The sequence below is a fragment of the Phyllobates terribilis genome, unplaced genomic scaffold, assembly GCF_046119375.1.
Source record: "Phyllobates terribilis strain yellow unplaced genomic scaffold, ASM4611937v1 Scaffold_13__5_contigs__length_258822181, whole genome shotgun sequence".
Taxonomy (NCBI): domain Eukaryota; kingdom Metazoa; phylum Chordata; class Amphibia; order Anura; family Dendrobatidae; genus Phyllobates; species Phyllobates terribilis.
Window position 1 is genome coordinate 176,234,425 of NW_027362773.1, and position 27,349 is coordinate 176,261,773.

General features: G+C 51.6%; 1 protein-coding gene across 1 annotated transcript in view; it reads left to right on the forward strand.

The window, feature by feature from the left end:
- Positions 1 to 27,349, forward strand: part of OTOG (otogelin) — a 650,929-nt gene that overhangs the window by 309,774 nt on the left and 313,806 nt on the right. The window contains exons 24-30 of the mRNA XM_073657941.1: positions 57 to 203; positions 282 to 401; positions 1,919 to 2,035; positions 19,605 to 19,761; positions 22,341 to 22,367; positions 22,606 to 22,773; positions 24,381 to 24,659. Coding sequence (XP_073514042.1) covers positions 57 to 203; positions 282 to 401; positions 1,919 to 2,035; positions 19,605 to 19,761; positions 22,341 to 22,367; positions 22,606 to 22,773; positions 24,381 to 24,659 — 1,015 coding nt within the window. The remainder of the gene's footprint in view (positions 1 to 56; positions 204 to 281; positions 402 to 1,918; positions 2,036 to 19,604; positions 19,762 to 22,340; positions 22,368 to 22,605; positions 22,774 to 24,380; positions 24,660 to 27,349) is intronic.

Below are 27,349 nucleotides of genomic sequence, written 5' to 3' on the forward strand. Positions count from 1 at the left end.
GTTTTTTGGAGACTGGAGTTGGGGATTCCCTGACTTTCCTCCTCTCATCTTTACAGAGTCCATCCAGTGTCATTGATAAGGACCAGGAGGTCCACGTCTGGCAGGCCGGGTTTTTCACCTTTGTCCACTTTCCCTCAGAGTATATAACAGTTCTGTGGGACCAGAGAACAACCCTCCATATTCAAGCTGGGCCCCAGTGGCAGGTAATATACGAGGGGCCCCATGTTGTAGTGCAGTGGCGATGATGTCCCAGCCATTCATCACAACTCATCTCCTCTCAGGGTGCCCTTGAGGGACTCTGTGGAAACTTTGATCTGAAGACTGTTAACGAGATGAGGACACCAGATGACCTTGAGGTATCAAATTCACAGGAATTTGGAACCAGCTGGACCATAGCCGAGGTAAAATCAGAGTCAGTGAATGTGAGATCAGCAGCAATGACTATTGATTAATTCTCCTTCAATATTGTCTGTGAGCTGGTGACAAAAAGACATTATTACGTAGGATCTGGAGAACATGAGGAAACATTATGTGGGATCTGGTGGTGATGAGGAAACATTATGTAGGATCTAGTGGTGATAAGGAGACATTATGTACGATCTAGATGTGATGAAGAGACATTACGTGGGATCTGGAGGTGATGAGGAGACATTATGTAGGATCTGGTGGTGATGAGGAAACATTATGTAGGATCTGGTGGTGATGAAACATTATGTAGGATCTAGTGGTGATAAGGAGACATTACGTACCATCTGGATGTGATGAAGAGACATTACGTGGGATCTGGAGGTGATGAGGAGACATTATGTAGGATCTGGTGGTGATGAAACATTATGTAGGATCTAGTGGTGATAAGGAGACATTATGTACGATCTGGATGTGATGAAGAGACATTACGTGGGATCTGGAGGTGATGAGGAAACATTATGTAGGATCTGGAGGTGATGAGGAAACATTATGTAGGATCTGGAGGTGATGAGGAAACATTATGTAGGATCTGGTGGTGATGAAACATTATGTAGGATCTAGTGGTGATAAGGAGACATTACGTACCATCTGGATGTGATGAAGAGACATTACGTGGGATCTGGAGGTGATGAAGAGACATTACGTGGGATCTGGAGGTGATGAGGAGACATTATGTAGGATCCGGTGGTGATGAAACATTATGTAGGATCTAGTGGTGATAAGGAGACATTACGTACGATCTGGATGTGATGAAGAGACATTACGTGGGATCTGGAGGTGATGAGGAGACATTATTATGTAGTAACTGTAGATGATGAGGATCTGGAAATAATGATAAGACACTATTACGTGGGATCTGAAAATGATGAGACATTATTACATAGGATCTGAAGAAGATGAGGGGACATTATTATGTGAGATTTGGTGGTGGTGCTCAAGAGAAATTATTAAGTAGGAGCTGGTGGTGATGAGGAGACATTATTATTATTATTGCCATCACAGACTTGGCCCTATCTTGGATCTCCTCTGAGGAGACATTATTATGTAGGATCTGGTGTTGATGAGACATTATGTGGGATCTGGATATAATGAAGAGACATTATTACATGGATCTAGTGGTGATGACGAGACTTTACATGAGATCCAGTGGGGATGACGACATATTACGTGGAATGTGGAGTTGATGAGGAGACATTATGTAATATCTGGTGATGACGAGGAGCTGGAAATAATGAGAAAATCTTATTACATAGGATCTGAAGAAGATGAGGAGACATTATGATGTGGGTTCTGGTGGCAATTAGGAGACATTATTGCATCACATCTGCTTGTGTTGAGGATACATTACTACATGGGATCTGGTGGTGATGGGGAAGCTTGATTATACCTTAGCGTCATAGTTATAGATATGCTTGTGATATATTCTCATCACAATCTTTGTGTTATTTAGTGTCTTGACAGCCCGGACAGCCGCAGTCCCTGTCACCTGAACCCATTGCGGGAGCCTTTTGCCAAGAAGGAATGTGGAATTTTACTGAGTGAAGTGTTTGGAGCATGCCACCCGGTGGTAAGTACCTGTCCTGATGCAAGGACTGTAGGGAAGTGTTTGGAGCATGCCACCCGGTGGTAAGTACCTGTCCTGATGCAAGGACTGTAGGGAAGTGTTTGGAGCATGCCACCCGGTGGTAAGTACCTGTCCTGATGCAAGGACTGTAGGGAAGTGTTTGGAGCATGCCACCCGGTGGTAAGTACCTGTCCTGATGCAAGGACTGTAGGGAAGTGTTTGGAGCATGCCACCCGGTGGTAAGTACCTGCCCTGATGCAAGGACTGTAGGGAAGTGTTTGGAGCATGCCACCCGATTGGTAAGTACCTGTCCTGATGCAAGGACTGTAGGGAAGTGTTTGGAGCATGCCACCCGGTGGTAGGTACCTGTCCTGATGCAAGGACTGTAGGGCTGGTATTATTACATTTCTTGGATGTTCATCTATTGTTAGATTCTTGTGTATTTTGATTTATTAATACCTGTATGTGTGATTGTTATGTCTAACATACATGTGGTGATTCATCTATGTTTGATATCATTGTCAATTGTTAGCAACGTGGGCATAGTGTCATTATATGTGCGGCTGTATGTGTGAAAGGGGTATGTGTGGGCATTGTAGCGATGTGGACGTTGTGTCGTTATCAGTACGACTGTGTCTCTCATGAGGCTATATATGGGTGTTTTAGTGATCTTAGCATGGTGTCAGTGTTGGTGCGGCTTTACCTGTGATATGACATATGTGGGTGTTGTAACGGCCTTGGCGTGATGTCAGTGTTGGAGCGACTATATTTGTGAGGTGTTATATGTGGGTGTTGTAGCGGTGAGGACCCGGTGTCAGTATTGGTGCAGCTGTATCTGTGACGTGGCATATGTGGGTGTTGTAGCAGTGAGGACCTGGTGTCAGTATTGGTGCTGCTGTATCTGTGACATGGCATATGTGGGTATTGGAAGTGACTTCAACATGGTGTCAGTATTGGTTCGGCTGTATCTGTGACGTGGCATATGTGGGTGTTGTAGCGATGAGGACCTGGTGTCAGTATTTGAGCGGCTGTATCTGTGACGTGGCATATGTGGGTGTTGTAGCGGTGAGGACCCGGTGTCAGTATTGGTGCGGCTGTATCTGTGACATGGCATATGTGGGTGTTGTAGCGGTGAGGACCTGGTGTCAGTATTTGAGCGGCTGTATCTGTGACATGGCATATGTGGGTGTTGTAGCGGTGAGGACCCGGTGTCAGTATTGGTGCGGCTGTATCTGTGACGTGGCATATGTGGGTGTTGTAGCGGTGAGGACCTGGTGTCAGTATTGGTGCGGCTGTATCTGTGACGTGGCATATGTGGGTGTTGTAGTGGTGAGGACCCGGTGTCAGTATTGGTGCGGCTGTATCTGTGACATGGCATATGTGGGTGTTGTAGCGGTGAGGACCTGGTGTCAGTATTTGAGCGGCTGTATCTGTGACATGGCATATGTGGGTGTTGTAGCGGTGAGGACCCGGTGTCAGTATTGGTGCGGCTGTATCTGTGACGTGGCATATGTGGGTGTTGTAGCGGTGAGGACCTGGTGTCAGTATTGGTGCGGCTGTATCTGTGACGTGGCATATGTGGGTGTTGTAGTGGTGAGGACCCGGTGTCAGTATTGGTGCGGCTGTATCTGTGACATGGCATATGTGGGTATTGCAGTGGCTTCAACATGGTGTCAGTGTTGGTGCGGCTGTATCTGTGATGTGGCATATGTGGGTGTTGTAGTGGTGAGGACCTGGTGTCAATATTGGTGCGGCTGTATATGTGACTTGGCATATGTGGGTGTTGTAGTGGTGAGGACCTGGTGTCAGTATTGGTGCGGCTGTATCTGTGACGTGGCATATGTGGGTGTTGTAGCGGTGAGGACATGGTGTCAGTGTTGGTGTGGCTGTATCTGTGATGTGGCATATGTGGGTGATGTGACCCGTTTGGTCACAAGCATAGCACTTACAGGAGTCAAATGCAGTCCAGGTGCTTGAAGATGGGGCAGAACCCACTGAGGGCCGGCTGGCTGGGACACTGGGGGTGGTTCCAGCTGGCGGCGGCTGACTTCCGTACCTCTGGTGTGCGGTTGGCCGCATAGGTATCCGCGATCTAGGCTGCTTTGGTGGCTTCCTTCGGCTCCCGATCCAGCACAAACTGTCTCACTTCCACAGGGCAAAGATGAAGAAACTGGTCCTTCACCATCAGATCTTTCAGGTCCTCGAAGGTGGTGACTGACAGTCCTCAGATCCACTGCTCAAAGTTGGTTCTGAGCCCATCTACCACGTCTCTGTAGGTGTCATGTGGTTCACGTTGGAGGGCTCTGAACTTTCTCCGGTAAACCTCCGGAGTCAGCTGGTACTTTCTTATCAGGGCCTGCTTGGCGGCCTCGTAGTCTCCATCTTGTTCTCGAGGGAGAGAAGCAAACACCTCCAGAGCTTTTCCTCGGAGCCCTGGAGTTAAGTACCTTGCCCACTGGTCCATGGGCAGCTGATACTGCCTGCAGGCTTTTTCAAAGCCTCGCAAAAATGTGTCTAAGTCCCCATCCTTTTCCATCACAGGGAAATGCTCAGGACGGGGTTTAAAACAGTTGGCACTGTTGGACTCACGGGTCTGTGTGGTGGATGACTCCTTCTGAATCCGGGCTAGCTCCAGCTGGTGCGCTACTCATCTTGCCACTTCCGCTCAGCAGCCTCTCGGTCAGCTTGGGCCTGGTGCTCCGCAGTCTCTTGGTCAGCTTTGGCCTGACACTCAGCGGCCTCTCTCTCCTGGAATTTCAGGATCAGCTGCAGTCGTCCATCACGATCATCTGCGGCGAGCAGCTCCAAGGCCATCTGCAGGTCCACACTACCCTGGCTGCGGGTATGGCTGGCAGTCACAGGTGGGACCCCTGCAGCAGCCCCATCCGGGCCTTGGCTGGCCGTCCCATCATCAGGGCTCGGCTGTCGGACAGGCTCTGCAGCACCTTGTGTAGCATCGGTGTCTCTGCCTCCTGCCGAGCAGAGACGCCGTTCCCCTCACCGCCGCGGCCCCAATCCAGCGTCTTCCTGTTCTCCCGCTGCTGAGGCGCGCATTGGGCGCGCGCTCCCTCCCTCTTAAAGGGGCCACATGCGCCGTCCTAAAGAGTCCCCGGCCGATGGCCGGAGGACTGCCCCTATATAAAGCACATCCTCCAAAATGGAGGTGCCTGTGCAAGGTTGATGTTTGTGTGCTTACACTCTCCTCAGTCCTCAGGTCCCTTGCCCGCCAGTCTGTCTGACAGTCCTGCCCACCAGTCTGTCTAACAGTCCTGCCCGACAGTCTGTCTATCGGCCGAGCCCGCCAGCCTGCCTACCCGGAGCACCTGCCAGTTTCCTGCCGTGTCCGCCAGCCTGCCTACCCGGAGCACCTGCCAAGTTACCTGCCATACCCGCCTGCTCGTTTACCCGGAGTACCCGTCTGGCTATCCGCTGTACCCGCCTGCTTGTCTACCTGCTGTGCTCATCCGCTGTACTGGTCAGCTCCTGTCATCTGACCCTTGGGAGTCAGCTGCTCTCACACAAGTTCGGTCCCAGAGTGACACCTGGTTCACCTGCCCGGTCCCTCCCTGGTTCACGGAGTCGATTAAGCCGCCGTGTGACCTGGGTCGTTCCGAGTAGGCACTTAGTTACGCCCCTCTGGTCCCTCCTTGCATCAAAGCACAGAGGTTCCCCCACCCAGATCTGTAACAGTTTGCACAGGCCATGGAATCCGGTGGCTCCCAGGCTACTTCACTCTCTGACTTGTATCAGGAGGTCTCTCGTCAGAGATCCCAACAGGAGACTATCCTGTCCTATATGCGGACAGTCAACTCCCTCCTGGACATGCTGGCTACTCCGATGGTGTCCGTCTCTAATCGAGTGGCACCCACTCAGGCGGCACCCACTCCGGCGGCACCTCTACCTTGTGGCGCTGTGGCACCCGTCTTTGGACCCCGGCTTTCGATGGTGACCCTGTCCTATGTCGGAGCTTCATAAATCAGTGCACTCTGCACTTTGAACTTCTGGCACACCAGTTCGTCTCCGACCGGGCCAAGGTGGCATTCATCACGTCTCACCTCGCCACACCAGAGAGGCGTTGGGTTAGGGTGTCTTTAACTACCCGGATCGCCATCCGCTCTCTGGAACGTACTAAGGAGACGACCCGGGAGAGAAGACTTCCGCGTCTCGCTCCAACCTTCCAAAGGCCAGTCTCGCAACCAGCAATCCCCCGGGTGTCTTCTCCAGAGCCAATGCAAATTGACCAAGCCAAGATGGTCAAGTCTCGCCAGGAGACACGCCGCGCCGAGGGGAGTTGCTTCTACTTTGGCAGTATAGAGCATCTGATCCGTTCCTGCCCGGAGAGACCGAGAATCTCCAGTGTCTAGGACCACTCGGAGAGGTCGTCCTAGGCAAGAGTTCTTCCTCTCCGTCCTTGAATCTGTCCGTTTCTGTCACCAGTGGTGAGACCCGCTTCTTCGAGACTGCCTTTCTGGATTCTGGAGCCTCATCCCCTCTTGCTTGGTCTGCCCTGGTTACAGAGACATGAGCCCGTCCTGAATTGGAGATCTGGTGAAGTGCTCCGTTGGGGTCAGGAATGCCATGAATCCTGTCTGGTTCCGGTTCATCCTGCTCGACCCCCGTCTACGCGGGCTAACCTACCTGGCCTGCCGGCACCCTACTGGTCCTGTGTGGACATCTTTGACAAAAAGGAGGCTGAGACACTACCACCTCATAGGCTGTATGATTGCCCCATCGACCTAATACCTGGTGCTTCACCTCCTCGTGGGCGAATCTACCCCTTGTCGTTGGCCGAGAGCCGTGCTATGTCTGAGTACATTGAGGAGAATCTTGCTAGGGGATTTATCCGGAAATCCTCCACCTCTCCGGCTGGAGCAGGATTCTTCTTCGTCAAGAAGAAAGACGGCTCGCTTCGTCCTTGTATTGACTATAGGGGTCTAAACCAGATTACCATCAAAAATAAGTACCCCCTGCCTCTCATCTTGGAGTTGTTTGACCGCCTAAAAGGCACGAAGATCTTCACCAAGCTCGATCTTCGGGGTTTGTACAATCTAGTCCGGATTCGCCAGGGAGACTAGTGGAAGACGGCATTTAACACCCGGGACGGTCACTGCGAATACCACGTGATGCCCTTCGGTCTCTGTAATGCTCCAGCCGTCTTCCAGGAGCTATTTAACGACATCTTCCGAGATCTCCTGTATTCCTGCGTGGTGGTGTACCTGGACGACATCTTGGTGTTCTCTCTAAAACAAGCCATCTCCTCCGCTCCAGTGCTACACCGTCCGGATTGCAACAAGCAGTTCTTTCTGGAGATCGATGCCTCCTCCTCCGGGGCTGGAGCAGTGCTCACTTCAGCCCTCAGGTCCCTTGCCCGCCAGTCTGTCTATCAGCCGAGCCCGCCAGCCTGCCTACCTGGAGCACCTGCCAGTTACCTGCCGTGCCCGCCAGCCTGCCTACCCGGAGCACCTGCCAAGTTACCTGCCATACCCGCCTGCTCATTTACCCGGAGTACCCGTCTGGCTATCCGCTGTACCCACCTGCTTGTCTACCTGGATCACTCGCCAGCCTACCTGCCGTGCTCATCCGCTGTACCGGTTAGCTCCTGTTATCTGACCCGTGGGAGTCATCTGCTCTCACACATGGTCGGTCCCAGAGTGGCACCTGGTTCACCTGCCCGGTCCCTCCCTGGTTCACGGAGTCGAGTAAGCCGCTGTGTGACCTGGGTCGGTCCGAGTAGGCACTTAGTTACGTCCCTCTGGTCCCTCCTTTCATCAAAGCACAGAGGTTCCACCACCCGGATCTGTAACACCATGCAACAGTTCAGCAATCATTTGGGCCTTGGTTTTGCCCGCAGGGTCAATCTGTCCCAGCTCACAGAGAGCAATGATAGTGGCCTTCGGCTGCTGGTGATACCAGTTGCCTCCACGTGTAGCCATCATTGCCAAATAAAAGATAGGACAGAAAAACAAGAGAAGGGAAGGGATGCAACTGCTACACATACAGTAATGTCCCAGATAAAAAATATAGTCTTATTTCTTAAAACTCTGCACAGAATTCTCGCAAGAACCGTGCAAGTTTTCAGTGACAGGAATGATTGCTAAATCCAGCCACTGATTTCTGTAATATCCCACCGCTGCCACCAATTTGTCAGGGATTCCAACACACACCAAGAGACTACACCGGGGAGATCATGCGATATCCCACCGTGCGGTCACACTGTCAGTGTTTCGTCCAGAATCGTGAGCACTCGATCCAGACTACTCGCTAATGGATATCGGCAAGCGACCAGTGAGCGTATGGAATCCGTGTTTAACTCCCTCTGTGCGGTCACTGTCAGCTTCACGATAGCCCAATTATTATTAATATTCTCTGCTACCACCGGCCGAGTTTGAAATATAATACAGGCCTGGCCAGACGTCTGCGCTATGGTAGCGTATATGACTTTGGGGAATGGAACGATTACAGGACAAAATAAACAGAACTATTAAATTTTATATTTAATCCAAAAGGGAGGCTATATTTAAGAAAAATATATACAAAGATGTCACAAGGGATACATTAAAGTACATAAGAAGTTACATAAAATAAACAGGATAAAAGAAGATAACTTACACTATACAGTTCGCAGGGACGAATGAGCATAGGTGGAGGAGGGGCTCCCCAGTTGATTTGAGCGTTATCGAACGCGACCCGTTGCTTACAATTCTTATTCCCCCTGGCAATGAGTGCTTCTGTACTGTCCATGGGTTCTCTTATACCTCAGGTGAGATCTGGCCACACGCCGCTTGTGGTGACATCATGTGGGCCGGTCTCCAGCCTGTACATTTTTATTACAAATGCTAACTTCTGCAATAACTCATCGCTCGTTGGTCGCAGAAGCTTGCAAACTATGCCATTTTTTCCCTTATGATTTTATCTTTATTCAGAGACCACACATTGCATAGCTGCATTCTGCTATTCTGGTGTTTTTGCGCTACAGCTCTATGTAGAGTTTTTCCGTGCCAGAAAAATATCCCTATCATTCCATCGCTGATTTTACCTCTAAAAATATGGGTCCTGTTATCGCCGGACATATGGAACTCACAATATTTCATATTTCATTTCGGAGTCGGCGCGGCTGGAAATTTCTGTTAAACTCTCTTTGAAGCTTTGGAAAGCAACTTTCCCAGTTACATGCAAATTAGTGCAACCCTTCCAGTAATTACCCCCTGCGTGTGCCAGGGACTAGATGCTCGCTTCTAAATTAAGTTATAACACTACTTGGCTGGCCTTTGTTTGTGTAAGCTATTTCTCAGGCTTGTGTTAATTGGGGCTTTTTTGCTGAGCAGAAGGGGAATAAGGGAGGGGGGTGAACATCTATGTCAGTCAGATATGGAAGGACATTTTCCTGACATTAATATTTCCCTGACATGGCTGTATCTGTGACGTGGTATATGTGGGTGTTGTAGCGGTCTTGTCGTGGTGTCAATGTTGGTGCGGCTGTACCTGTGATGTGGGTACATGTGGGTGTTGTAGTGGTGAGGCTGTATCTGTGACGTGGTATATGTAGGTGTTGCAGCGATGAGGGCATGGTTTTGGTATTGAATGCGGCTGTATCTGTGAGGATGTGGTGTCAGTGTTGGTGCAGCTGTACCTGTGATGTGGGCATATGTGGATTTTGTATCAGTTTGGACGTGGTGTTGGTATTGATGTGGCTGTATCTGTGACGTGGTATATGTGGGTGTTGTAGCGGTCTTTTTGTGGTGTTAATGTTGGTGTGATTTTTTTTTTTAATACATCATTTTTATTGGGGTTTTCATAAAACATATAAACATAAACCAGATTAGAGGAGATAGTCAGATACCCATATGCAGACTGGGCAGATTATAGCATTACTCATAGGATTAACTGGCAAAACATACAAAACAAAATTAACATTAACACTAGTGATGAGCGAGCATACTCGCAAGTACTCGGTACTCGCTCGAGCATCTCTGTACTCGAGATGCTCGGAGCTCGCCGAGTACTTGCGAGATGCTCGGGCGGATGCTCGGGTCCCCTCCCTGCATGTTTGGCGCTCTTTACAGAGCCAATCAACATGCAGGGATTGTCTGCCACTCACTGTAATGCCGCAGCCATGTTGGTTGTGGCATTACAGTGATTGGCTGGCCGCACAGCGTCATCAGGTCTATATCAAACCTGGCGCCGCCATGCTCGTCAGTCTACTCCGCAATCAAGCAGTGTAGGGAGAGGTGCTGCTGCTAAGCTAGGGAGAGATTTGCTTGTGTATTAGGTAGTGTAGGGAGAACAGAAGTATATTACACATATCCATCTCAACAAACAGTCCTTCTGAGGACTAATCCATCTGCAGAGATATCAGGCAGGCAGTGTATATAGGCAGGCAGTGTATATAGGCAGGCAGTGTATATAGGCATGCAGGCAGTGTATATAGCAGACTGCAGTGCATATAGCACAAGAGGCTCCAGTCCAGTTCTGTCTGCTGCTGCTGCTGTTAGATATTTCTAGAAATAGGCCCAGGTCTCAGGGGCCAGGAATAATTTTTTTTGGATCTTAATCCTCATTATTTGCTTAAAAAGCAATCCAGAGAACACCATTTTTCTGCGCCATTTGGTTGTTGGCACTGCAGAATACAGCCAGGTCCTTTCCATATTACAGCGCTAAAAATCCAGCTATTTAAAACCGTGGTTTGTCCGTCACACAGATCACATATACGTTTTCAGAAAATTCTGCCATTTCTGGCCTCCATTCAATTTTTTTTTCAGTGTGTCAGCGAAGTTTTTGGCACCGGTTTGCTGTTCAAAATAGTTACCTACAGGCCAGGTATTTAAAACTGTGGTTTCTCCATCACACGGATCACATATAACCTCGCTCCAAATTCAGCTATTTGTAGTGAGAGTGGAAGATATTGTCCTCCATTTAAAATGGGCAAGGCGAGTGTCAAGGGACGGGGAACTGGATGTGATGGTGATGGTGCATGCAGAGGCCGAGGCTGTGGGCAAACTGAAATTGTGCCACAACAAACACCCACATCTTCTCACCCTACATTCCTGTCCCAATTACTAGGGAACCGCAGCACACCACTATTGAACCCAGAGCAGTGTCAAAAGGTTGTTGGTTGGATAGCGGATAATGCTTCCAGTCACTTTGCCACCACCACCCTGTCTTCCACACGGTCAAGTCTCAGTAGCCGTGAGTCTGGACTGCATATTCCTCACCCTGATCCTCCTTACTCCCAACATACCGAGTGCCCGAGACAACTGATCCCACACTTGGACACTCTGAAGAGCTGTTCACTTTTCCATTTATAGATTTGGGCCTCGCGCCCGGTCCACTTGAAGCGGGGCAAGAGGAGATCGCATGTAGCGATGCCCAAATATTTGAGCAGCCACGGTCACACGAAGGCGACGGTGGGAAAGTGTCACAAGAGGTGGACGATGATGAGACACAATTGCCAGAAAGTCTGGAGGAGGACCAGGGTGCGGAAGTGGAAGACGAGGTGGTGGATGATGTAGTAACTGACCCAACCTGGCAGGAGGACATGAAGAGCGAAGACAGCAGCACACAGGGGGAGGGAGGCAGAGCACCCCAACAGGCAGGAAGAAGCAGTGTGGTGGCAGCAAACAGAAGGCAGGCAACCATTCCCCCGTAACACCAACACGAAGGAAGTTGCCAGTACAACTGTTAGGTCTTCCTGAGTCTGGTTGTTTTTTAAAGACTCTGCCGATAACCCCAAAAAGGCCATTTGCATCACCTGCCAGGCCAGCATAAGCAGAGGTGGCAAAACTAGCAGCCTGACCACCACCAGCATGATCAGGCACATGACAGCAAAGCACCTGACTTTGTGGGCCGAACCCCAGGGTCCAAGAACAGTGTCTGCAGGTGGCACCATTGCTTCTTCCGCTATTGTGCATGCAAGCCAATCCCCTGTCTATGGTGCATGCGAAGATGCCTCCTGCCCTGCACCTGTCGTTGCAATCTCTCAAGTAGCAGCATCAGGAAGCACGTCCATGTCCTTGTCCCAGCGCAACGTTCAGTTGTCCACACCCCAGTCCTTGGAACGCAAGCGCAAGCACAACGCGCAACAGGTCACACTACTAAATTCCCACATTTCACGACTGCTTGCGCTCGAAATGTTGCCTTTTAGGCTCGTGGAGATGGAAGCATTCTGCAACCTGATGGTGGCGGTCGTCCCTCGGTACTCGGTCCCCAGCCGCCACTATTTCTCCCGGTGTGCCGTCCCCGCATTACACAAGCACGTGTCCCAAAACATTAGCCGTGCCCTCAACAACGCAGTTACCGGGAAAGTCCACCAAACCACGGACACGTAGACAAGTGCTTGTGGGCAGGGACGGTACATCTCGCTAATGGCACACTGGGTTAACATAGTGGAAGCCGGGACCCAGTCAGACCTTGGGACGGAACACGTCCTCCCGATGCCAAGGATTGCGGGCCCTAGGTCAATCAGGGTTGCCCCCACAGTCTACAGCTCCTGCACCTCATCCTCCTCAGTCTCCTCCTCCTCTTCAGCCTCCGTCTCCGAAATGACCTCATCAGTCACAAGCTGAAAGAACTGCAGCATTGGCTCGGCCAAGCAGCAACAGGCTGTGCTGAAGCTAATATGCTTAGGTGACAAATCGCACAATGCTGAAGAGTTGTGGACAGCTCTGAAAGAGCAGGCAGATCTGTGGCTCACACCGCTGAACCTACAGCCAGGCATGGTCGTGTGTGACAATGGCCGGAACTTGGTGGCGGCTCTGAGGCGAGGCGAGCTCACACACGTACCATGCCTGGCCCATGTGCTTAACTTCGTGGTTCAGCGGTTTCTCAAATTCTATTTGGAGCTGACGGATCTCCTTGTTAAAATACGCCGCCTGTGTGCCCATTTTAGAAAGTCACCTACAGCTTCCGCCGCCCTTGCCATGTTTCAGCAGCGTTTGCAGCTTCCGGCTCACTGACTAGTGTGTGATGTCCCCACGCATTGGAACTTTACACTGCAGATGTTGGGAAGGATTTGTGAGCAGAAGAGGGCAGTTGTTGAGTACCAGCATCAACAAGGCCGTCGGTATTCAGTTCAGACTCCACACATAAGACCTCAGGAGTGGACATGGATGTCCGACATATGTACCATCCTCCAAAACTTTGAGGACTCCATCAAGATGGTGAGCGGCGATGACCCCATAATTAGCGTCACCATCCCGCTTCTCTGTCTTCTGAAACGCTCTCTACTCACAAAGAGGATGCATTGCAGGCGGAGCACGATGAGATGGAGCAAGGAACCATACAGGGTGATTACACACAGCCAAGCCTCATCTCATCCCAACGTGGATTGGGTGACAATGAGGAAGAGGAGGAAGATCAGGAGCTAGTTTCATGCACTATAGACGGTACTACCTGCACAACTGTCATACCGTCTGTTCAGCGTGGATGGCCAGAGGACAGAGAGAAGGAGGAGGAGGAGAGCATGGTCACTCGTCCTCTTGGTGAGAACACGGAAGTCTTGCCTGTTAGCAGTCTGGCATGCATGGCTGAGTTTATGTTACACTGCCTTTCCCATGACCCTCACATTCTCAAAATTTTGAGCGACAGTCATTACTGGTTGGTGACACTTCTAGACCCACGCTACAAGAAGAACTTTATATCTCTTATTCCTGAGGCGGACAGGTCTACAAAAATGGGGCAGTACCAGAAGACCCTTGTTGCGGAACTATTAAAAAAAATCCCATCTGAAAACTCTGGCGGTGGAGGTCACAGTTCATTGGACAACCAAGAAGTACAGGCGAGAGAGACACAACTTCAATCCAGCAGAGGCAGGGGAACACTGTCAAAGTTCTGGGAGAATTTTCTCAGCCCCTCCCATCGCACAGGCCCTGAGGCGCGGGGTACTCTCACAAGGAGTGCAAAGTTTGGGAAGATGGTGAGGGAGTACCTTGCCGACCGTACCAACGTCTTCCGTGATTCCGCTGTGCCTTATAATTATTGGGTATCCAAGATGGATACGTGGAATGAACTGGCTCTATACGCCTTGGAGGTCCTGGCCTGCCCTGCCGCCAGTGTTTTATCAGAGCGGGTTTTTAGTGCCGCTGGTGGAATTATAACTGATAAGCGCATCCGCCTTCCAACTGAAAATGCTGACAGGCTGACTCTTATAAAAATGAACAAGGGCTGGATTGGGCCAGACTTCTCAACACCACTGAATGATAGCAGCGTAACATAAACTCAAATCCAGTGTCTTTTTTTGGGAGGTGTATTCGCATGCACCTCTTCACACCCACACATGGCTATACGCTTCCTCATTTTGGCTATTTGCTCTTGTTCTCCTCCTTCTCCTCATTCTCATCCTCCACCACCATATCACCAGGGTGACCGTGGACCGTGATGCAACACCCACATAATTTTTTTAAAGGGTGTTTATGATGCCCGTAAAAAATTTTTTTTCTACAGTATGTTCATGTATACCCCCCAGGGGTAAATGTTTGTCACCCCATACACTTAGTGCATGGGCATTACAAGGATAGGAGACCCTATCCTTTCTAATTGGGAACATTGTTTTCAGGAGGCCCTCCTCCATGTCTCTTCCAAAGGGCTTTGGAGTGCCTCCAAATTTTTGGCAATCCTTGCATTCACTGCATAGGCAAATATAATGGGAGACCCACTTCCTAATAATGGGAACATTGTTTTCAGGAGGCCCTCCTCTTAGTCTCTTCAAAGGGGTATTGGGGTACGTCCAAATTTTCAAAGTGGTATTGGGGTGCGTCCCAATTTTGGGCAGCCCTGCCACTCACTGCATACGCAATAACTGTATAGGAGACCCACTCTTTAGTAATGGGAACAATAAAACATAGCCGGCTGATGGCTCTCTAAGAATAGTGAGGGCCGACTGCTGGCCCATTAAGAATAGTAAAGACCGCCTGATGGCCCTATAAAAATAGGCTTTGTGACTTTCAGAGTCCTATCTTCGTAAATGAAGCAGGATGTGTCTGATGATGTGTCACACAGCACATGGCCAGATAAGGTTGTAAAATGTTAAAATGACATCTCCCGGTGAATGCATTTGTCTTGGTTGAAAGCAATGCAAAAGTGCAAAAACGCATCAAAAACGTTACGTGTGAACACAGCCAAACGTGTGGAGGAGTATTTTTGGTTTTGGTTATTTATTTTGCCTTATATACACGTCATTACCCTGGAAAGGATGTTCCTTAACATATTTCCCAGGAAAATCCATTTTGGTTTCGTTTTTGGATGTTTTATTGTGAGTCCGTAAAAGTGGCGTAATACTCTGACAACGTTATTGACAGCAGTGACCTGGGGGTCAGAAATGCTTCCAGGGGTCTTCCCCATGCCGTTCCCATGTCATTTGAGCCCTGTTCCCATCGATTTGGGCAATTTTTAGGCCCTCTGCAGACCGCCGGGGGGGAGCCGCCTGAGAAATGCTGGAGTTTCCCATAGACTTACATTGGGCATGTTGATGGGGTCGAGCTCCTGAGTATTCCAATGTGCTCGACCCGAGCATCGAGCACCCGAGCATTTTAGTGCTCGCTCATCACTAATTAACCCCCGGCTGTTGTGGCGTCACACAGATACTCAGCGCTCACATCCTTCATCATCAGCAATCCTGCGGGTGTGACCGGCCGGTCACCTATCAGGCTGTCTGCAGTTCTTCTCACCCATGATCTTCATCCCTGTATCCACCTAATGCAACGGCTGCATGTACCTGAAAGCCCGAGTCTCTGAGGGTCTCTGCAGCCCTCTATCTCCGGCGTTAATATGCCGTCTGAACCCATTTTCGGCAACACTCACCGCTTGTTCTACAGACGCCGGCACTTGTCCATCACCTCTAGTTGCAGTTGTGACTTCTTCAAAGGACCCCTGGAAGCTGCACGCGGTATCTGAAGTGCTTCATTTGGACGACCATTTTCTCTTAGACAGGTAGGAATCACTCTCTTGGTATTTTATGAGTGGTTTGCAGCGCATCTCTTTTCTTTTTATCATTTCACTATTATTTGCACCAGGGCATACGGTGCTTTGAGACTGCGGCTCTTTGCCTATCTGATCATACTATAGCAGCCGCGCTACTGCAGTTTTTTACATTTTACTTTTTGATATTATAACTGATTATCATAGAATCATAGAATGGTAGAGTTGGAGGGGACCTCCTGGGTCATCTGGTCCAACCCCCTGTTCAAAGAAGGATTCACTAAATCATCTCAGACAGATATCTGTCCAGCCTCTGAAGACGTCCATTGAAGGGGAACTCACCACCTCTCGTGGCCGCCTGTTCCACTCATTGATGACCTCGCTGTCAAAAAGTTTTTCTTAATATCTAATCTGTGTCTCCTCCCATTCAGTTTCATCCCATTGCTTCTCGTCTTTCCTTGCTAAAGCCATCATGATCAGCCATCAGTCTATGTTTAGACTGGAGACCCCAGCCCAGTGATTTCTCTACCCTACTCTTTCTCCCCTTCTTTAATTTAAGCATAGTAGTCCCAGGCTATTTTTGAGGTCCTCCAATATATATCAAGCTGTAGAAGTGAAGGGTTCAACCATTTTCTTTTTTTAATTTAGTGAGGAACAAGTTACAATAAACTGTTTCCACTTTAGAAGAAATTTGCCCACTTGCGTTTCCTTATTACTAAGGGGGTCTAGTTGCTCCACTCCCATAAAATGTTTCATTTGAGCTGTCAATTCTGCAATGGGGGAGTGTTGGGGTCTAGCCAATATTTAAGTAACTGTTTTTTTGCCAGTATCAGCAGGGTGTGGAGCAATTTGGGTGGGCCTCCTATCTTCCCACCAGGGTTCTCTGTGTTACTTCAGAAGGAGGCTAGATAAGGAGAGAGGGTATATCCTGGACCCCCGATGGTGTTACTCATATCTGATACCTGTCCCCAATATGAAACTGAGTCAGGGCAGGACCAAAGGCCGTGTAGATCGGAATAAGGATGGTGGCTCTTAGGACACTCAGTTAGCCTATTTGATAGTGGATCTTTTTTCGGTATGTTAAAGGCGTAGATGGCCCCATGCATCATTTTATACCGAGTTTCCCTCCACGCTTCATGTATAATGTGTTTCTTAAATATACTCCAACCCAACCTGATCTTATCGGGAATCTCCACATCCTCCAACTGTTGTCTCCAATATTTAAGAAAAGATTCCAGGTGCACCCCCAATAAATTAGACCTCATTACAGAGCACAGAGCACATATTGAAGGGGTACACATTGGAGATGACAAAATGACATCCAACTCGTTCTGAGAAATCTCAAAAGTAACGTCCCTTAAATTATCCATAATGGAGAGTTTGATTTGTTCATATTGAAAGTAATGTTGGAGAGGTAGGTTATATTCTCCCAGACATCCTGTACACGTCAGCCATCGCCGCTCAGTTGGGTGGAGGAGATGAGAAATGTTGTCTAATGTTGGTGTGATTTTATCTGTGTTGTGGTATATTTGGATGTTGTAGTGGTCTTGTCGTGGTGTCCGTGTTGGTGCGGCTGTATCTGTGACATGGTATATGTGGGTGTAGTAGCGGTGAGGGTATGGTTTTGGTATTGATGCGGCTGTATCTGTGACATGGTATATGTGGGTGTTGTAGCGGTCTTGTCGTGGTGTCCGTGTTGGTGCGGCTGTATCTGTGACATGGTATATGTGGGTGTTGTAGCAGTCTTGTCGTGGTGTCCGTGTTGGTGCGGCTGTATCTGTGACATGGTATATGTGGGTGTTGTAGCAGTCTTGTCGTGGTGTCGGTATTGGTGCGGCTGTATCTGTGATGTCGTATATGTGAGTGTTGTAGCGGTGAGGACGTGGTGTCGGTATTGGTGCGGCTGTATCTGTGATGTGGGTATATGTGGGTGTTATAGCTTTGAGGACGTGGTGTCGGTATTGATGCGGCTGTATCTGTGATGTCGTATATGTGGGTGTTGTAGCGGTGAGGACGTGGTGTCGGTATTGATGCGGCTGTATCTGTGATGTCGTATATGTTGGTGTTGTAGCGGTGAGGGTATGGTTTTGGTATTGATGCGGTTGTATCTGTGACATGGTATATGTGGGTGTTGTAGCGGTCTTGTCGTGGTGTCTGTGTTGATGCGGCTGTTCCTGTGATGTGGGTATATGTGGGTGTTATAGCGGTGAGGACGTGGTGTCGGTATTGATGCGGCTGTATCTGTGATGTCGTATATGTGGGTGTTGTAGCAGTGAGGGTATGGTTTTGGTATTGATGCGGTTGTATCTGTGACATGGTATATGTGGGTGTTGTAGCGGTCTTGTCGTGGTGTCCGTGTTGATGCGGCTGTTCCTGTGATGTGGGTATATGTGGGTGTTGTAGCGGTGTGGACGTGGTGTCGGTATTGATGCGGCTGTATCTGTGATGTCGTATATGTGGGTGTTGTAGCAGTGAGGGTATGGTTTTGGTATTGATGCGGCTGTATCTGTGACGCGGTTTATGTGGGTGTTGTAGCAGTCTTGTCGTGGTGTCCGTGTTGGTGCGGCTGTTCCTGTGATGTGGGTATATGTGGGTGTTGTAGCGGTGAGGACGTGGTGTCGGTATTGATGCGGCTGTATCTGTGATGTCGTATATGTGGGTGTTGTAGCGGTGAGGACGTGGTGTCGGTACTGATGCGGCTGTATCTGTGACATGGTATATGTGGGTGTTGTAGCAGTCTTGTCGTGGTGTCCGTGTTGGTGCGGCTGTTCCTGTGATGTGGGTATATGTGGGTGTTGTAGCAGTCTTGTCGTGGTGTCCGTGTTGGTGCGGCTGTTCCTGTGATGTGGGTATATGTGGGTGTTGTAGCGGTGAGGACGTGGTGTCGGTATTGATGCGGCTGTATCTGTGATGTCGTATATGTGGGTGTTGTAGCGGTGAGGACGTGGTGTCGGTACTGATGCGGCTGTATCTGTGACATGGTATATGTGGGTGTTGTAGCAGTCTTGTCGTGGTGTCCGTGTTGGTGCGGCTGTTCCTGTGATGTGGGTATATGTGGGTGTAGTAGCGGTGAGGACGTGGTGTTGGTATTGATGTGGCTGTATCTGTGACATGGTATATGTTGGTGTTGTAGCGGTGAGGGTATGGTTTTGGTATTGATGCGGCTGTATCTGTGACGCGGTTTATGTGGGTGTTGTAGCAGTCTTGTCATGGTGTCCGTGTTGGTGCGGCTGTTCCTGTGATGTGGGTGTTGTAGCGGTGAGGACGTGGTGTTGGTATTGATGCGGCTGTATCTGTGATGTCGTATATGTGGGTGTGTAGCTGTGAGGGTATGGTTTTGGTATTGATGCGGCTGTATCTGTGACGCGGTTTATGTGGGTGTTGTAGCAGTCTTGTCGTGGTGTCCGTGTTGGTGCGGCTGTTCCTGTGATGTGGGTATATGTGGGTGTTGTAGCGGTGAGGACGTGGTGTTGGTATTGATGCGGCTGTATCTGTGACAGGGTATATTTGAGTGCTGTAGTGCTGTGGATGTAGCATAAGTAACAATGCTGCTGTATTTGTGGGTGCGACTGCGTCTGCGATGGGGATAATGTGGCTTGGCGGTATTTATCTGTATCGCCGTGTGTCAGGATATTGATTTGTGCATTTTCGTGTTCTCCAGCTGGATGTGACTTGGTTTTACGCTAACTGCCTGTCAGACACATGTGGCTGTAACCGCGGTGGAGACTGTGAGTGTTTCTGTGCCAGCGTCTCGGCATATGCCCATCAGTGCTGCCAGCAGGGAATCACTGTGGACTGGAGGTCGCCCCGAGTTTGCCGTAAGTGTGGTCCATCCTGGCGTATGCTACTCACTATTCAGATTGCTGCGTTACTCAGGTTGTAGTTCACTCCCCTCCACTGTGCTGTGCTCGGGGCTCAGGTGCTTGGACTGGTGCTCAGTAAAATTGAGGTCACCTCATACTTATCACTGTATCACATGGGGCTAAGCGGGAACTTCTCAGGTTACAGTGTGAGAGAAACGGTGCTACATTGTGACATATCCAGTGTTGGTAAGAAAGTATTCTGCCCCTTCCTTCTGACCTGCTCCTCTCTGCTCCTGCATTTCTCTTGGGCATCCACCCTCTGCTCCTGCCGCCTCCACCCTCTGCTCCTGCCGCCCCTGCCCTCTGCTCCTGCCGCCTCCGATCTCTGCTCCATCCCCTCTGCTCCTGCCACCTCTGCTCTCTGCTCCTGCCGCCTCCGATCTCTGCTCCTTCCCCTCTGCTCCTGCCACCTCTGCTCTCTGCTCCTGCCACCTCTGCTCTCTGCTCCTGCCGCCTCCGCTTCCTTCACCTCCGCCCTCTTCTGCTGCTGTCTCCACCCTCTGCTCCTGCCGCCTCTGCTCTCTGCTCCTTCCACCTCCGCTCTCTGCTCCTGCCGCCTCGTCTGCTGCCGCCTCCTCCCTCTTCTGCTGCCGCCTCTGCTCTCTGTTCCTGCCGCCTCCGCTCTCTGCTCATTCCGCCTCCACCCTCTGCTCCTGCCGCCTCCGCCCTCTGCTCCTGCCGCCTCCGCCCTCTGCTCCTGCCGCCTTCGCTCTCTGCTCCTGCCACCTCCGCTCTCTGCTCCTGCCGCCTCCGCTTCCTTCACCTCCGCCCTCTTCTGCTGCTGCCTCCACCCTCTGCTCCTGCCGCCTCCGCTCTCTGCTCCTTCCACCTCCGCTCTCTGCTCCTGCCGCCTCGTTTTCTGCCGCCTCCTCCCTCTCCTGCTGCCGCCTCTGCTCTCTGCTCCTGCCGCCTCCGCTCTCTGCTCATTCCGCCTCCACCCTCTGCTCCTGCCGCCTCCGCTTCCTTCACCTCCGCCCTCTTCTGCTGCTGCCTCCACCCTCTGCTCCTGCCGCCTCCGCTCTCTGCTCCTTCCACCTCCGCTCTCTGCTCCTGCCGCCTCGTCTGCTGCCGCCTCCTCCCTCTTCTGCTGCCGCCTCTGCTCTCTGCTCATTCCGCCTCCACCCTCTGCTCTCTGCTCCTGCCGCCTCCGCTCTCTGCTCATTCCGCCTCCACCCTCTGCTCCTGCTGCCTCCGCCCTCTGCTCCTGCCGCCTCCGCCCTCTGCTCCTGCCGCCTTCGCTCTCTGCTCCTGCCACCTCCGCTCTCTGCTCCTTCCACCTCCGCTCTCTGCTCCTGCCGCCTCGTCTGCTGCCGCCTTCGCTCTCTGCTCCTGCCGCCTCTGCTCTCTGCTCCTTCCACCTCCGCTCTCTGCTCCTGCCGCCTCGTCTGCTGCCGCCTCCTCCCTCTTCTGCTGCCGCCTCTGCTCTCTGTTCCTGCCGCCTCCGCTCTCTGCTCATTCCGCCTCCACCCTCTGCTCCTGCCGCCTCCGCCCTCTGCTCCTGCCGCCTCCGCCCTCTGCTCCTGCCGCCTTCGCTCTCTGCTCCTGCCACCTCCGCTCTCTGCTCCTGCCGCCTCCGCTTCCTTCACCTCCGCCCTCTTCTGCTGCTGCCTCCACCCTCTGCTCCTGCCGCCTCCGCTCTCTGCTCCTTCCACCTCCGCTCTCTGCTCCTGCCGCCTCGTTTTCTGCCGCCTCCTCCCTCTCCTGCTGCCGCCTCTGCTCTCTGCTCCTGCCGCCTCCGCTCTCTGCTCATTCCGCCTCCACCCTCTGCTCCTGCCGCCTCCGCTTCCTTCACCTCCGCCCTCTTCTGCTGCTGCCTCCACCCTCTGCTCCTGCCGCCTCCGCTCTCTGCTCCTTCCACCTCCGCTCTCTGCTCCTGCCGCCTCGTCTGCTGCCGCCTCCTCCCTCTTCTGCTGCCGCCTCTGCTCTCTGCTCATTCCGCCTCCACCCTCTGCTCTCTGCTCCTGCCGCCTCCGCTCTCTGCTCATTCCGCCTCCACCCTCTGCTCCTGCTGCCTCCGCCCTCTGCTCCTGCCGCCTCCGCCCTCTGCTCCTGCCGCCTTCGCTCTCTGCTCCTGCCGCCTCCACCCTCTGCTCCTGCCGCCTCCGCCCTCTTCTGCTGCTGCCTCCTCCCTCTGCTCCTGCCACCTCCGCCTTCTGCTCCTGCCACCTCTGCCTTTTGCTCCTGCCGCCTCCGCTCTCTGCTCCTGCCGCCTCCGCTTTTAACTGGCACTGTATCCCCCCCATTGCTCCAGCGTTGTTCCGCTGCCTTCTGCTCCACATTTCCCTTGTGCCATTGCTTTCTGCTCATGCATTTCACCCCTTCCCTCTGCTTGTGTCGCCGACCCACATTGATGCCATCTGCTGCTATGGCCCAGTGGCGTAAACCCTGAGTAATAAAGCAGGCTCCACTGCAGATAATGCTCATGATCAAGTGATGCATCCAGGGACAGATGCCAGTCATTACCCAGCGATGACATCAGAGCTGGATGGTTGCATGAGCTGCTCTCATCTAATCTTTTGTCTCTTCTTTTCCAGCTTATGACTGTGAATTCTACAATAAAGGTGAGTGCATCTGCCTGTCATAGCCATTGGAGGCCCGGGCTTAAACAGCGACCATTAGGGTAGAGAGCTGATCCCAGTCCCAGTCACAGCATCTCCATACACTTTATCAGATTAGACTGCAATGTAATGTTCTATCAAAAGGTTACGGGGTCATCTGGGGCCCCTTTGTACCAGTACACCCTATAGCACATCTTTGTCATTTGATCCCAGCTGCTAGATGTCATGCTTCTATCCTCAGTTTTAGGTAAAGGTCCATACAGGCTGCACAGTCACAGGGACCAGGGTCTTGTGCTGGCAGTCCAGATGGCCGATACCAGTGTGATGCCAATGAGAGACGAGTGTGAGATGCCGGGACACACCGCAGACTTCATGATGACCCCTGGATTGTTCATCCCGAAAGCCCATGGTGAGATATACTCTGCACTTTGCCAGGTTACTGGGGGTCTAGCATCATTGGGTACCCTCTCCTTGTGCCACCAGTTATTGGAGGCATGAAGGGAGCTGATGGGTCTGGTCAGAGGAGTGAGGCCCTCAATGACGATGAACATTCATCATATGTTCATGGACCAGGTCCTTGATTCTGCATATGGAGATGTAAGGGGTGTGGACTGGACTGCCGCATCCTACCCCTGAAGACACCAATCGCGTTGTGTGTAATGTGTCATGCGTCTTTTGTATATATTGTGTCATGTGATATGTTCCTGTGTGATGCAGTAATGTTGGTAATGTATAGCGTAGGACATAGTGTAAGTATAGGATAAGACGTAGTTTAGGGCTTAGGAACTAAGAAATGTAGGACAAGATAGTGACTGTAGTTAGGAAGTGATGTTAGGGTAAAATAGTGTTAATGCTTGGGACTAGCCCATAATGGGAGGGGATTGGTGTTAGGGAAAGAAACCACTTCCTGTAAATAGGCAGACAAGTTGAAGTACAAGTAGGAAGTGTCTGTGAGCATTGCTGCCGTTTGGGTGAACTACACCACCAAAGGAAACTAAGGGACAAGGGAGTAGTTCAACCTTGAAGTGACTGAAGAGGCAGAGTGGCTTTCCATCTTTAAGGGGTCCCTGGATAGGATGACCTGTCACGAGGAGCCCTGAGCTTGGTGAATGCTGAAGGTAACAGGACTGAGTTTGTGGGACTAGTGGGGGTCCTGAGCAGTAGATCCAGGGTGCCAGTAGTGGAGGAAATAGGATGCGGAACCGCTGAGCAGGTAGAGAGCCTTGCTGATCAGGACTGTGGCGACGAGCTGGGCTGTGACGAAGTAGGGCAAAACAGTGGGCTTCACTGGCCCTGGAGCAGACTACAGTGGAAGTAAACCATGTGTGTGAAAATGCTTTACACTGTGAAGGACATGTCCATAAGACTTTGTACCCACCACCCCTTGTACATAATCCTTACCAAGTTACCGTTCAGTAAATACTGTTTTAGGACAGGAGTCTCCTTTATTGAGCTTTGAAACCTATGATCTTGGCCAGCCAACACCATTGGCTACAAGTGGCTTGCACCAACACCAACACCTAGCCAGGACCCTCCCTTTCATGTAGCGCGCCGGGGAGTGACAGGGGAAGATGAGTGCCTCTCCCGCAGCTACTGCCCCAGGTTACAGTGATAGTGGCATCAGAAAATGGCTCATAATAATGACAGCAATTACCATATGCCCATTAAATGCCTCCTGCAGATTAAACTGGTGACTCTTTGGGGTGGTGGCAACTATCTGGGGTGTTGGTTTTTATGGTAGTGGATCTTAGGTTCGGGGTGGTGACACTTGGCTCACTCTATGCTTTCTAGGAGGATGTCTGTAAGAGTCACTTGTAGTAGTGACTCTCGAGGTGGTAGCTCTCGGTATAAGGGATCTACGGATAATAGCGCTTGTAGTAGTGATTCTCAGAATGGTGGATTATGGTGGTGGCTTGTCATGGCATACAGTCAGGAAGTTATATTGATTAGGGCGTACTTTGTGTTCATGTTGAACATCCACCTCTTGGACTTGACCTCACTGCTGTCATTCTGCAGACATAAACCTGGTGTCCCTGGAGTTGGCCGTGCGTCCGAACTTCTTCTTACATCTGGGAAGTAATGGAACCTTCCAAGTATCTAAGTGGCAGAGAAGTGACGACTTCCAGAGACGCTCCACTTTTATAATCCACAAGAACCGCTGGACGGCCGGGTACAGCGCCTTTGAGAGCCTTGCCAAACCCGGCCACTTTATGAGAATCTCTCCCTCCGCTATCTCCTTGACCAAGTACCATCACTCTGCCGCGTTCAGGCTCTCCATTCTCTACAGGATTTCAGGTGAGGACAGCCAGCCCATCCATGATGGGCACCATGACAGGGCACAATTCTCACACCTTCGCCACAGGTGAAGGGTGCAGCCCCCCGTCTACTGCCTATGTTGGAAGCCTCCCAATATCAGTAACCCAAACATGGATACAGGAATTGCAGGGTGTGAATGGTGGTCAGCACCTTACATAGGCTGGGCTGTACAGTGGTTCTGCACCAGTGCTTGGGATTTCTGTCCCTCAGTGATTACTATGGGCTCAGATGTGAGAGGAACTCCACACTTTCCTGTTTGTTGCAAGCATCTATCCACCACAGATCTGTATGATATGCACAGAGGCCTCTCTAGCTGGCCTCGGTGCACTCCACCCTTTATTCCCCTCTCTAGATGGCCCCTATACTCTCTGCCCTCTCTTGATGGCCCCTGTGCTTTCTTCTCTGTGATCCTTTCTCTAGCTTGGTCCTGCGCTCTCTGCCCCCAATCCCCTTTCTAGCTGGCTCTTGCACTCTCGTACCTCTGATCCTCTCTCTCTGCCCCCCGATTGCCTCTTTAGCTGGCTCCTGCACTCTCCACCCTTTGATCCCCTCTCTAGCTGGCCCTTGTTTTCTCCACCCTTCAATTCCCTCTCTAGCTTGCTCCTGCACTCTCTGCCCCCGATCCCTTCTCTAGCTGGCCCCTGTCCTGCCGCCCGATCCCTTCTCTAGCCGGCCCCTGCGCTCTGCCCCTCGATCCCTTCTCTAGCTGGCCCCTGTTTTCTCCACCCTTCAATTCCCTCCCCAGCTGGCCCCTGGGCTCTCGGCCCCGATCCCTTCTCTAGCTGGCTCCTGCACTCTCCACCCTTTGATCCCCTCTCTAGCTGGCTCCTGCACTCTCTGCCCCTCGATCGCCTCTCTAGCTGGCTCCTGCTTGCTCTGCCTCCCGATCACCTCTCTAGCTTGCTCCTGCACTCTCCACCCTTTGATCCCCTCTCTAGCTGGCTCCTGCTCTCTCCACCCTTTGATCCCCTCTCTAGCTGGCTCCTGCGCTCTCGGCCTCTCGATCGCCTCTTTAGCTGGCTCCTGCGTGCTCTGCCTCCCGATCACCTCTCTAGCTGGCTCCTGCACTCTCCACCCTTTGATCGCCTCTCTAGCTGGCTCCTGCACTCTCCACCCTTTGATCCCCTCCCCAGCTGGCCCCTGGGCTCTCTGCCCCTCGATCGCCTCTCTAGCTGGCTCCTGCACTCTCCACCCTTTGATCCCCTCTCTAGCTGGCTCCTGCTTGCTCTGCCTCCCGATCACCTCTCTAGCTTGCTCCTGCACTCTCCACCCTTTGATCCCCTCTCTAGCTGGCTCCTGCTCTCTCCACCCTTTGATCTTCTCTCTAGCTGGCTCCTGCTCTCTCCACTCTTTGATCTTCTCTCTAGCTGACTCCTGCACTCTCCACACTTTGATCTTCTCTCTAGCTGGCTCCTGCACTCTCCACACTTTGATCACCTCTCTAGCTGGCTCCTGCTCTCTCCACCCTTTGATCCCCTCTCTAGCTGGCTCCTGCGCTCTCGGCCCCTCGATCGCCTCTCTAGCTGGCTCCTGCGTGCTCTGCCTCCCGATCAGCTCTCTAGCTGGCTCCTGCACTCTCCACCCTTTGATCCCCTCTCTAGCTTGCTCCTGCGCTCTCGGCCCCTCGATCGCCTCTCTAGCTGGCTCCTGTGTGCTCTGCCTCCCGATCAGCTCTCTAGCTGGCTCCTGCACTCTCCACACTTTGATCTTCTCTCTAGCTGACTCATGCACTCTCTGCCCCCTAATCCTTTCTCTATTTGGGCCCCTAATACCACCCCAGAAGTTTAAGGCTAAATAGTAATATAAAGATAATAAAGACTAGTGGCTAACATCTTCACATGCTGAATGTTGTGGAGGTTTTTAAGGGTTCATTTCGGGGCTACATGAGGGGTGCTGCCCTGGCTCCCGGCCAAACCTGTGGCTACATGAGGAATACATCGATTGCTCTGGCCTACACCTGGGGCTTTATTGTGGGGCAGGGCTGGCTCTGGCCTAAACCTGGGGCTACATGATGGGTGCAGCGCTGGCTCTGGCCAAAACCTGGGACTACATGATGGGTGCAGCGCTGGCTCTGGCCTAAACCTGGGGCTACATGAGGGGTGCAGCACTGGCTCTGGTTAAAACCTGGGGCTACATGATGGGTGCAGCGCTGGCTCTGGCCAAAACTTGGGGCTAAATGATGGGTGCAGCGCTGGCTCTGGTAAAACCTGGGGCTACATGATGGGTGCAGCGCTGGCTCTGGCCAAAACCTGGGACTACATGATGGGTGCAGCGCTGGCTCTGGTTAAAACCTGGGGCTACATGATGGGTGCAGCGCTGGCTCTGGTAAAACCTGGGGCTACATGATGGGTGCAGCGCTGGCTCTGGTAAAACCTGGGGCTACATGATGGGTGCAGCGCTGGCTCTGGCCAAAACCTGGGGCTAAATGATGGGTGCAGCGCTGGCTCTGGTAAAACCTGGGGCTACATGATGGGTGCAGCGCTGGCTCTGGCCAAAACCTGGGACTACATGATGGGTGCAGCGCTGGCTCTGGTTAAAACCTGGGGCTACATGATGGGTGCAGCGCTGGCTCTGGCCAAAACCTGGGGCTACATGATGGGTGCAGCGCTGGCTCTGGTAAAACCTGGGGCTACATGATGGGTGCAGCGCTGGCTCTGGCCTAAACCTGG